Source organism: Ambystoma mexicanum, chromosome 5q, assembly GCF_040938575.1.
Source record: "Ambystoma mexicanum isolate Mex_15411 chromosome 5q, UKY_AmexF1_1, whole genome shotgun sequence".
NCBI lineage: Eukaryota > Metazoa > Chordata > Amphibia > Caudata > Ambystomatidae > Ambystoma > Ambystoma mexicanum.
The window spans coordinates 388,210,948-388,223,041 of NC_090933.1; the positions used below are offsets into that span (position 1 = coordinate 388,210,948).

At 48.0% G+C, this 12,094-nt stretch overlaps 1 protein-coding gene across 1 annotated transcript in view; it reads left to right on the forward strand.

Moving 5' to 3' along the window:
- The first annotated feature begins 4,863 nt into the window (after positions 1 to 4,863).
- The window catches only part of COLEC12 (collectin subfamily member 12), a 418,681-nt gene continuing 411,450 nt past the window's right edge, over positions 4,864 to 12,094 (forward strand). The window contains exon 1 of the mRNA XM_069620876.1: positions 4,864 to 5,259. Within this exon, the coding sequence (XP_069476977.1) occupies positions 5,253 to 5,259 (7 nt within the window). The 5' untranslated portion in view covers positions 4,864 to 5,252. The remainder of the gene's footprint in view (positions 5,260 to 12,094) is intronic.

Consider the following 12,094-nt stretch of genomic DNA (forward strand, 5'->3'; position numbering starts at 1 on the left):
GCTGTGATCGGACGTGTGCTCCGAACCTTCTCTAGTGCTACTTGCTATCCCCTGGCCCCTGGATTCCCTTCTCCCGACTTCTTCCCTATTTCCTAACTTCCCGGAATCCCTACGTCGCTTCCGCAGTAGTGGCAGAGCAATCACTAGAGGCTAAGGAGCAGTACTAGCAATGCAATCAATACGGGCTACAAAACAGCAGTGACAAGGTACTTACTATAGGCTAGGGAGCAATAGTGGCAGTACTGAGGATATCTGAGCAATACTTTGGCTAGTAATCAAGAATATTTAGAGTATTGGGTGTCTAACATAGTAACCCGTCTGCAATTCCATACGCTGTAAATGATTACAACAAGGCAAGAGGCGACGAATATCATGACTATGCATTCTGTTGTATATGTGCCTACTAAGGCAGTTAAGCAATGTGGTACAATTGTGCGATAAAAACATAGTGAGATATGTGGTTGCTGCATTACAGAGGGATTGACGGCGTTTGAGTACAGATTGGTAGAGATCCCTTTTTGAAGAACGTGGGATTTACGAGTCTATGCACCGTTCATTGTTATGGGGTGAACCCGTGAGAGTTAGTCTACGGGGAACACTGTAGCAGGTCTGCTTACCTGGAGCTGAGCGGTGGGCAGAGTTCTGGGCACCAGGCTCCTGTGGCTCCGGACAGGCTCAAGACAGGGCTGCCTTGTTGGGCAGCCTTAGTGGGTGTGCCGGCGTTCATCTGCCGGTGAGTGTGATTGGCTGATGTGTGATCTGTGAGCCAATCACAGCGACTGCAGCCTGCAGAGGGCTGTGGAATCAAAGGCAGATTTTCGGGCGGCCATGATGAAATGACAGCTGCCTCGTGGAGGCCAATGGCGTCTGGAAGTAGGTGGCGGCTTTTGGCAATCAATGCCAAGATTTTTCACAAAAACGCTGATTTCCTGCAGCTCACGTGGAATTATGGAGCGCAGTGCCGGAATCGAATCTGATTTGGACGGCGAGTGTCCACGATGGTGCGGCGATCACTGCAACACAGCGTTGCATCCAAAAGCCCTCCTTAGGGAGGGGGCACTGCTTCTGCAGTGGTGGGAGCCCCTGTGCCTCAGAGCTCTGCTTTCCTAGCGTTCCTGCTATCCAGCTCCATGAGTCTGGAGCTTCTGAAGTTCTCATATTTGATCCGTTTTGTGGATCTGATGAAGTTGACTATCTGCGATATGTATGGGATCTTTAAATGTGATTGTTGTAAAGTATTGAAGGTTAATATTGGCGCACCTCCTTTATACAGAAGGAGCAATAAAGATAGTAGTACTGGAGTCCCAACGATGTCTCACTATGTTGATATATGTTTTAACTAGGAATGCAATATGTGGGAAATAATTGGAGCTAGTACAATCCCATCATTTTTTTTTCTTTTATCCTTAATGTCTTAACTTCAAGGGATGGTCTAGTAAAAATGTTTATTTAAAAAATAGATAGGCAACATAAAAAAAAAATACTAGCATTCTCAGTTTTAAAACTTCCTATGTAAAATTTTGAGCTATTCAAGCTCAAAATTCGCAAAAGCAAGCACATGGGCGCATCCATTTTGTGAAATGGAGGCCCTTCTGTGCTGGCTTTTGCGGCACTAATGAAGGAAAAGCCAGCCAGCTGTAGTAAACAAAGGCTACCGCTGGGTGGCTTTCCCTTCATTAGTGCTGTAGGCGGAGGACGGGGACCGGAGACCAGAGCAGGAAAGCTGCAGCTGAATCTCGGTAAGTGCTATTTATTTTTTTTTAAGGAGGAGCCCGGAAAACTTAGAAATAAAACCGCAGCTTTAAAAACGTTGTATTTATGTTTGCGGTCGCTTTTGAAGCGACCGCAAATATAAATACAACGTTATTGTGTTGGAAAACGCTGCGGTTTTTCTTTCCAAGTTTCTCAGGCTCCTCCGGCTGGGAGGAGCCTGAGAAACTTGGAAAGAAAAAACGCAGCGTTTTCCAACACAACCGCGTGTGTTTCTGCCTGCTGTGGCTATCGCTTTGGGTCTCCGGTGCTCCCAGGGAGCACCGGAGACCCAAAGTGAAAGCCACAGCAGGCAGAAACACACGCGGTTATGTTTACATGCCACGTAGTGTTTCTACCTGCAGCTTATTTCCCTTTTGGGGCTCTCGGGCTCCCCAGATTCAGGCAGAAACAACGCGGCATTGCGGAAAACAATATGGGGGAGCCCGAGAGCCCCAAATGGTAAAGCAGATTCAGGCAGAAACAACGCGGTTGTGTTGGAAAACGCTGCGGTTTTTCTTTCCGAGTTTCTCAGGCTCCTCCGAGCCGGAGGAGCCTGAGAAACTTGGAAAGAAAAACCGCAGCGTTTTCCAACACAATAACATTGTATTTATGTTTGCGGTCGCTTCAAAAGCGACCGCAAACATAAATACGTTTTTAAAGCTGCGGTTTTATTTCTAAGTTTTCCGGGCTCCTCCAGCCCGGAAAACTTAGAAAAAAAAACGCAGCTAGTGCTTATTTTTTTTTAAAAAATAAATAGCACTTACCGAGATTCAGCTGCAGCTTTCCTGCTCTGGTCTCCGGTCCCCGTCCTCCGCCTACAGCACTAATGAAGGGAAAGCCACCCAGCGGTAGCCTTTGTTTACTACAGCTGGCTGGCTTTTCCTTCATTAGTGCCGCAAAAGCAAAAGCCAGCACAGGAGGGCCTCCATTTCACAAAATGGATGCGCCCATGTGCTTGCTTTTGCGAATTTTGAGCTTGAATAGCTCAAAATTTTACATAGGAAGTTTTAAAATGGAGAATGCTAGTATTTTTTTTTTATGTTGCCTATCTATTTTTTAAATAAAAAATTTTACTAGACCATCCCTTTAAGGTCATTCATTGTATTGTAATTGCTATGCATGGATTGTGTATTTTGATTGTAAGTTTGATGGAATTCTTTTCCTGAATAAAATTAACTTTACTTATTCGCAATCACACAATTGAAGGAACTTTTAAATGACAATATGGGCTCCTCAAGTCATGCAATTGGAAACGGGCAAACCAGCCCTACTCTGTAGACTTTCTTTTGGGCTGCATTGTTTTGTTGACGAGACGGGACTAAGTGGAGGACAGGCCACATCACCTAGCCTCGTGTACATGCGGTTTTCTAATTACTTTTCGTCAAACCATTCCCCAAGACGACCCCTGCCATGGCTGTAGACCAAGTGGGTGAGTTCAGTGAACGTGGGCCTTGGTGGTGCAAATCTTTAAAATGTTGAGAGTGATCATTTCTGCCATGGCTGGCCAGTAACGCCACCATCCCTCTTGCATTGGTGCTCGGATGGGGGCTATTGCTCAGGAGCATTCAAAGGTTTCTTACTCACCCAGTCTTGGGTTTTTTTTTTACTTTCTCTTGTCACATGGACTTCCCTTCTAGTGCACAAAGCTCCTGTATGCCCTGCATTTTTAACCAGCCCAACCGGGATCTGCAGGCACAGGGCCACGTGGGACATGATGCAATTTCTCTGCACAAAGTATCACAAGCACAAATCATCACTTCCTCTAAATCGGTGCGGTCTAAGGAATCACTTCGGAGTCATGTGGTTTGTTCAAGCTTTATGTGTCCTGGGGTGCTGAACGTAGAGCCCTTTGTTTCCTTCAGGTGAGGTAGACGTAGGAGATACACTGCCGGAGCTGAACCCCATCTCCCAAGTAATGGAATCGAACCCAGACAGGGGGTATGTCCAATTCGCACTTCATTTGTGGCTGAAACTCCAAGGCGTAAGTGGTGGAACCATTCCCCCGGACATGTAGGCCGCCACCTCACCTACCTAATGTGAGCGAGAAACACGGCTCTGTCCAATATACCCGGGAAGGCACATGTGGTGCTTTTCCCATACATTATCCCACTTCAGCCCTCGCTTCTCCATTTGAAAGCAAATTTACCTCTTAACCGCATATGTAAGCAGATTTATCCTTAGCAATTCGAGAGTGCAAGCAGAGCATAAAAATGTGGCAACAACCACCCACCCTCCAGTCAATGGGTGAGGTTGTTTCCCATTCTTTGTTTATAATCTTATCTTGTATTGGTCTTGCTTGTTGCTACTATGAGCGTGCATGCCCTTCAAGTGTTTAACTTGCTTTGTTTAGACTTTGCCTACAGAAAAGTGATTCGTCGGAAACAACGGAGCAAAAGAGTAACAGTTAGAAAAAGTCAAAGTGGCAGTTTGATTACCAGTAACAAGATCGGGATCTGACATTGAACCTGGCGACAGTTAGACATAAACCCCCAATTTATCAAGTGTTAGCCAGTTATGACACAGCTGTAAACATTTTCAAACACGTAAAAAGATCGCATGGGAGCCCAGATGAAAGTGCTTGCATTCAGAAAATCACGTTTTTATTGCTCTGGCGATAGCTTTCCCTTTTCCTTGTAAACTCTAGCAAGAGGGGTGAGGGAATAAATTAAAATCGATGGCAGTTTGGCTTCCTCCCTCCTCCAGTCCCGGCTGACATGGATAAAAGTTAATTTCTTCTTTTTTTCGTGCTGCCTGTTAAAATAAAAATGTAAACCTGATGCCTCGGTGCATTTTTAAGGTTAATGAATGCCAGCCCTGGTGTCCCTCTGCAACCCCCTGACGCCTGCATCCAGCCCCAGTAATCCAATACACCCCCCTCTGGCTCTCTCTCCCTCCTGAGCCTGTCACAGAGTCCCCATCTCCTGCGGTTCTCCATTCTGCACTCAGCAAACTCCTGCGAAGCTCACCTCGCCCATCCAGGCCCCTCCCGTGCCCCCACCCCACACATCCCCACCTCCTTTTCCCCCGGTGACCCAAAAGTTCTTGGGGCTGGGGGGAGTGGTGTGGAGCAGAGACAGATGTACAAAACACGTGTTTTCAGACTCAGGAACTCTTTTCTCTTGTGACATTTTTGTGGGTTTCTTCGGGCAGTGCGGCCGCAGGAGGGGAGAGGGATCCTTTTCCTCCCCAAACTTTCCACGAGATACTTTTCCAGGCGTTGAGTGGGCGACGGGAGAGGGAAGGAGCACTCGGGTCTTCAGAACATGTCTGGCAGACGGTGAGGTGCGCTGTCATCCCGCCGGCTGCGTGCCACTCTCAGACGAACTTATTTCTCCTCACTCATTCTACACCGGAGGGAGGCCCGGCGAGGGTCTAGAAAAAGCCCCCCTCGGCTACTTGTGGACGGCATGGAGGCACATTAGAGCGCACCCGGGAGACCCTAGCCGTTCTCCAGCCTCGACGTCTTGCGGACTCGCCGTGTGACCCGCCCGCGCGCAATCATGAAAGGTAAGCGCGGCCTCTGGGGACGACGCTCTGCGTGACCCGCGCAGCTCTGTCAGCAGCGCAACGCGCCAGTCCCGGCGCAACGCACAAGACGTCACTCCTCAGCCCAAAAGGGCTTCGCGTTGAAGTGCATTTGATGGGTTTGGGGTATAACTCTTCTTGTTCTTTGTATTTAGTGTATTGCTTTTATTTTCGTATGGAGTGGCTGCTTCAGAGCGCAGACGCAAACACTTTGTGTTGTAGAGCCCCTTTCAACTTTAAGGCGTCATATTTTGGAAATGTTGGCTAACGTGGCTTCACATAGGCTGTGATGGTTACAGCTGGCAGCTCGTCGTACGATTCCAGAAGTATCTTTACCAGTGTTTGCATAATTCTAGTATATGTGCTTTGTGATATAGACACACTCATGCCGCAAACGAAGTGATGCAGCAATTATTGAAAAGCACTGCCCGCAATTAAGAGAGCCTTGCCCTTTGGGCGCTGGACTGCTCTTCAGGATGGATAAATAACAAGTTGCTGCCTTCCTGGGCACACATTTCCGGCACCCCCTATGCACTTTCTTTGGTTTCTCTCATTCACTCTCATCCCCCTCTCCTCTCCCTTTGCTGTTTCTGAAAACAGGCTTTTCCGCCAGGCTTTTCTGATGTCCTCAGCTCTGCTCCTCCACATCTGGGAGTGATTAGGTGCCAATGGAGGCTTAACTGGCTTGTGAAATGTGTTTGGCATCCCTCTCTCCCCGAGATCCACTGGCTGGAAAATATTTGTTCTTTGCATCTGCTGCAGCCGAGGGAGACGGAGGAAAAACAGCAAAGCTTCACATGTTTAAAACACGCTGCTTGCAGTTCAGGCAACCTTGCCTTTCACGCCACTGTGGACACTGAAGGGAGCGTGGAGCACTGTTTAAGGAAAAGGGTGAATTCATTCTGGGACCTTGCGCAATCTGAATCCCATCCGATATTATAAAAAGTTAGCAGCCTTTTATAGATGGCCCTGCCATGGGCCCTTCACTTCACTAGACCTATGCATGAGGAAAGCAAGAGCTCGAGGTGTTCAATGTAGGGTGACCCTACCACCATTCCAGTCCAGGGCCTACCTTAACAAACTAATGCATTCTGGGAGTTGTCAGTGGCCAGCCATGATTGGGAAAGTGTTGGCCGATGGCATGGGTTTTTCTGTACCAACTTCGGTTGAGTAATCATTGTATGTAAATATGTTCTATGTACAGCGCTTTGGTGAAAGCGCTATATGAATAATAAATCATTAGCATTAGCGTTCTGGTCACCCTAACCGTGAGGTGCAAGTACCTCACCCAGTCCTGCTTTTTGTTTGCATTCTGATACTAGAAGTCTGAGATGTTTAAGGGTGAAAATCAAAGGGAAAGCAGCAGAATGAGAAAGAGAAGCCAGAACTGGACGCTCTACCTAGGATGCATGTGTTAACAACATGTTACCTTGCACATGGGACCCATACCACAACTGTGTAAACATGTTCCCCTTTCAAAAGCATGATTAGAGTAGCGCTGATCATTGGGCATGTATGGACATGAGCATGCTACATCATGGTGCGCCACTGAACAGAGGTTGCAGGTCCGAAAAACAGACCCCAGCAGCTGGCTGAAAGTGTGCCCCGATCCAGACCCCAACATTGCCTGCTCCATTTGTGGTGCTGTAACGGCGAGCAGTGTCTTTGGTACCTGAGCCCAGGGATTCAGGAAGGTGGAACGGTCTAATCCCTTGTTGGCTCACGGTCCTTTTCCTGATAGACAGTGCCATTATTTCAGCACCCCCTAACTCAACTCACTGCATCTGGAGGGCTGGGATGCTTCCGGCACACTTTCCCATGGCAAGCTTGGTTGTGGTGGCTTGACCGTTGTGTGACTTCATGGTGGTGCACAGGTTTTAGGGCTGCTCCCAAAGCCTTATCTAGAGGGTATGGTGGCCCTGTAGGTCGAGTGCATGCTGCAGAGATCTGGGCAGAAACTGTGGGTCAGAGATTCCCACCCTAACAGAGATGAGCTTGATCAAATGATCGCCTTCCAGTTGGACATGAAGAGCAAGTATCATTACTCAAATGCTTAGAAACCATTCAGTTTGCGGAGTGCATTCCATAAATGGTCACACCAGGCTGGGGTTTGAATGCATCTTTGACGTTCCGATCAGTGATGCGCCACCTTGCGTTGGTGGAAACCAACTTTCATCTCATAATGTGACCCTTTCCCGGTGTGTACTCAGTGATGTCTCCTTTGCTCACCCAGCCGCCTAAGCACCAAGTGTCTACCAATCCTAATGTTGACTAATTCCCCATGTTATATGTTTTAATATCATTCTTTGCCGTCAATTCCCAGTTTTGTCATTGGTCTGCACTACAGAAGACTCCTCAAGCCACAACAAACATGTTGTTGTGTTCTCAATAAGGGATGTCCATATTCAATGGCTCTCTGTGCCAGCATGGCCACCAGCGGAAGACCTGGAGTTGGTAGCAAATGTATGGGAACCCCTATTGAAATAGTGCAATGGGTGGCGGTCTCAAGAACCTGTTGATCATGTCTAGAGAGAGCTCCATTCTCATTAACTCGGGATGCCCTGAAACACTTGTGTATAGGTGCGTTATAAATGCCATATCATATCATATCATTAGGGAAAACCATGGACAGAGCTTGGTGTGCAGGAATGATGGGGACTTTGGGAAATGGATGTGATGCGCGCCTGGTACCCCGCATTCTTCAGCGCATGCACCAGGCCGGCGTTACACATTATCACCAAAGACATGAGCATGCCCCCCTTGCATCCCCAGTGGGCTCCTTCCTTTCACAGTAACTTGTCTTTTGCTTTAGCATTGCAGGGTTTACCCTCGGCCCCCTCCTTTTGGGGGTTTATTACAGTGTAGAAAGGGTAGAGGGTAGCTGGGTAGGCATAAGATGAATCTCTGTGTGTTTTAAAATCAAATTTATATAAAAGTTTATTTTTAATTTTTAAAACACTTGACTTTTCCATTTTTAATGCCATTTTCTTTGCAGTGTAATAGCTGGCACTTCTATCACTTGAGATTTGCCATTCTATTCCAGATGTGTAATAGTCTATCATTTTTCATTGAATATGATCACACAGAACCTTTCAGGGTGGCTGCTGCGTTTTGTGAGGGCTGCGGCTCTTGCCTGTGTCTTCAATGCATTGCACTGCAGTGTCTTTGAAGCCTCCTATTTGGGGGAAATGGGTTATCCATGCAGTCTGCCAAGAGTCATCCATTGCAAAGATCATAGCCATTGGAAGTCAATGGTCGAACACACTCAGTTATGTGACAGAGTTCATTTGGGAAAAGAGGCCATCGTGTCCAAAGGAAAACTCCCATCGCATATAAATTCAAGTCCAAAAGTGAAGCATTTCAAAAGAAAGCACAGATCGCCCCAATGTAACGCAGTTTACCATGAATGATCAAATGTAAAAATTCGAAAGGAGAAATGACCGAATTTTTGTTTTCTAATAATGCGGGGAATACCCCGCACCCATCCATACCCCTACCTTAACCAATACCCTTACCCCACCCCACCCCTATATTTTATCAAAACCGACCAAACATTTTGAAAAAATAGGTAAAAACATTCGGTCATTTCTTCTTCGTTTTTTTATTTGATCATTATACGGATACCATGTAACGCTGCTCTGCTTTTCTACCTTTCAGTACATATAGTCTTTTGCAAATGTGTCTCTTCCCCCAAAAGACAACATACATGAAACAGTGAATTAAACACGATTGTGCCTTTCCCCTTCTCATTGCGGGCTTCGCGGCTTTCGAACAAGCCTGGCCATAGCATTCAGAGTTGTACCATTATACACATTTTTATCCCTGCGCTTACTTTGTAACTGTATTGAGTACTGTGTCGTGCATTGAAACACTTGGGTTACGTGCAAGTAATCAAAGAAACACGTAACGATGCAGCAATGCATACATTCGTAAGAAAAACAGACCCCGCAGATGACTTTTCTCTCTGACCCCTGCGCGATTCTGGCTTTGAAGGAGCAGTCAAGCTCCTCATTTCAACGATCTCTCGGGCGCGGTGGTAGATCTTTGCATCACCTACAACTAGACACAGCTTCCCTTCCAGCTCCTCTCACTGGTTACCTAGCAATGACGTGCAAAGCATTGCTGCACCACAATGGTCGCCTCCTTTTGCTCGCAATGGACTCTATTCACTCGCAAGCTTTGCTGTTCACTGCGGAGCCAAGTCCGGACTCCATTTACTGACCAGGCGCCCCCCACACGCCCGTTCCAGGTCTTATCAATGGAAAAATATTGATGGCTCTCCTGGACTAAAAAGATCACCTTCATCACCATTCCTTGATCTTTTTCCTCGATCCCAAGACCACTCACAGTGATGTCCAGGGCATGACCTTATGTTCCCAACCTTGGAAACTGCAAACTATCATTCTAAAGATATTCCACTCGTCTTTAGTGAACGCATAATTCCAATCCTTTTCCCAACACTGATGTCAGGCTCGCCGACGTGTAGTCTCCAGACCACCTCCCTACGCCCACAATTGTGGAAACCAAGAAATATCTGTCTTTTTTAAGGCCTCTGAAAGCTTTCCTTTTGTTGCCTGTCAATTGTTCTTAATTATTTATTTGTCTACATTTTATTTATTTATTGGGTATTTATAATGCGCCTACACACAATGTGTTTCTAGGCACAACAAGACAAGAGGGAGGGGGAGTAGGGAACAGAACAAAAATGATCCTACTAGGGCTTGCGAGATTCGGATCGTGCAAGTGCAGTAATGAGAAGTGCAGAGGAGAGGGAGGGGGGAAGTGCCAGTCAGGACGGAAGGGCACGTGAGAAAAATGCGAGCCAGGGGAGGCCAGGTGGACAGAGCCAGGGGAAAGCAGAGTGTGCAGGGCAAGGGATGTCCACAAGCTAAGACCAAGGTAATGGGCTGGAAGGGCTACAAGGGTGCAGGCCCAGCCTCTGCTCTTGTTGGGGAAGGGGCACGGAAGGGCAAGTGCAGGCTGGCAGGGGCATCAGGAGAGACCAAGCGCAGGGGTAGACTGGACTAGGGGGGCCTGGTGACCTGTAAGACTCTGAAGGAACCTGGCAGCCTGTCAAGGGGCAGAAGTGGACATTACCAGGGAAGGGTAGAGGGAAGGAGAAAGAGAAAAGGAGGGTTTTAACAAGCTTGCAGAATTTAAGGAGATCCGGCTGAAGTCTAAGAGGGGCAGGGAGGGCATTCTGATTTGCAGAGAGTTAGAGCTAGACGACTGAAGGGCTCTAGCAGGGAGGTATTTAGAGAGAGAGAGTTAGATGTAGCGGGGTCCCAGGCCCCAGAAAGCCCTGTGGATGATGCAGAGAGTCTTGAACTTGATCCTCGCAGCAACCGGGAGCCATTGGATAGATTTTAGGGCTGGAGAGATGCAGTCCCTGGGCTTGAGGCCAAGGATAAGTCTCACAGTCCTGTTCTGGATTAGTTGAAGGGCGTGAAGGGATGAGTTAGGCACACTGAGAAAGAGGCTGTTTCAGTAATCCAGCCTGGAGAGGACCAGAGCTTTGCAGACATTGGGCCTCATTGCGGGTCCGGCGGTAACCCTGCCAGTGCTACCGGCGGGTTGCTGCCAAACCGTAAAAAATTACTGGTGCATGACTTCCCGGTGCCACCGGATTATTTATTACAAGTCCGACGGCCAGGAAATCAGGTGCCAGTAATTTTGTTAATCCCCATTCCCACAGAGTCCTGTAGAGCCCTGTTGTTAACGGGGCTGGTGCTTCTGTGACGGTTTTGCTTACAGTGACCGCTTTGCCCGGCAGAGTCAGACCTGTTGGGCACAGCGGCTCTGGCAGGCAAACCCATAGTTTGCCAGTCCGGAAACAACGGTGCTGGTGAGTGTACCAGCACCCTTATTTCCGGACCGGCAAACTTGGCATGAGGCCCATTGAGTTTCTTGGGGAAGGTGAGGAAAGGGAGAATGCCTCTGAGGAGGTGCAGCTGAAAGTGGGCCTCCTTGACAAGGTCTGTGATGTGAGGAGAGAAGGAGAGAGAGGAGTCGAAGATGACACCACAGTGTTTTGCCTCACAGGAGGGTGAGGGGAGGGGGCCCATGGAGGGCAGCCAGAGTATGGGATGGAAATCGGGAGAAGGATATCTGTCATACTGGCATTAAGGCACAGATAGTTAGCATTGCACCATGCCTGAATAGCAGACAAGTGGTCAGGAATGGGAGAGGAAGAGGAGGAGTGAGAGGAGGGAAGCTTGACGGAGAGCTGCGTGGCTGAAGTTAGGAGAGAAGCTGGATGTCAAATGGCCTAGAGGAGCCAGGTAGAGGTTGAAAAGCCCAGTGAGAGGCTAGAGCCCTGAGGAACACCGCAGGTGGAGAGTGAGATGGTGGAGAAAAAAGGGCCCAGTGGAACCTGGAAAGGTCGGTCCGAGAGGAAGGAAATCAACCAGTCTAAAGCCAGGTCGGTGATGCCGAGGGTATCACAGAGCTAATTTATCCCAGTGGCATGATTGACTGTATCAAAGGCAGAGGAAAGGTCAAGAGGGATGAGAATGGAAGGAGAGCTGTAATTGAGATTAGAGAGCAAGTCTTCATGGGTGTTCAGGAGAGCAGTTTCCATGCCTCTGGCAGCTCTGAAGCCAGTCTGGTGGTCGTGTAGACAACCAACAGATTCAGTTTGGTGGATAAACTGGGAGATGGCCAGGTTCTCCAAGAGTATGCTCAGGAAGGGGGTAATGGAGATGGGGCGGTAGTTCCGGACAAGAAGGGTCGGCAGAAGGCTTTTTGTGAAGACCATGCACAGGTGAGTGCTTGAGGAGTGAGGGGAAGGATCCAGTGGCAAAGGAGTGATTGCAAA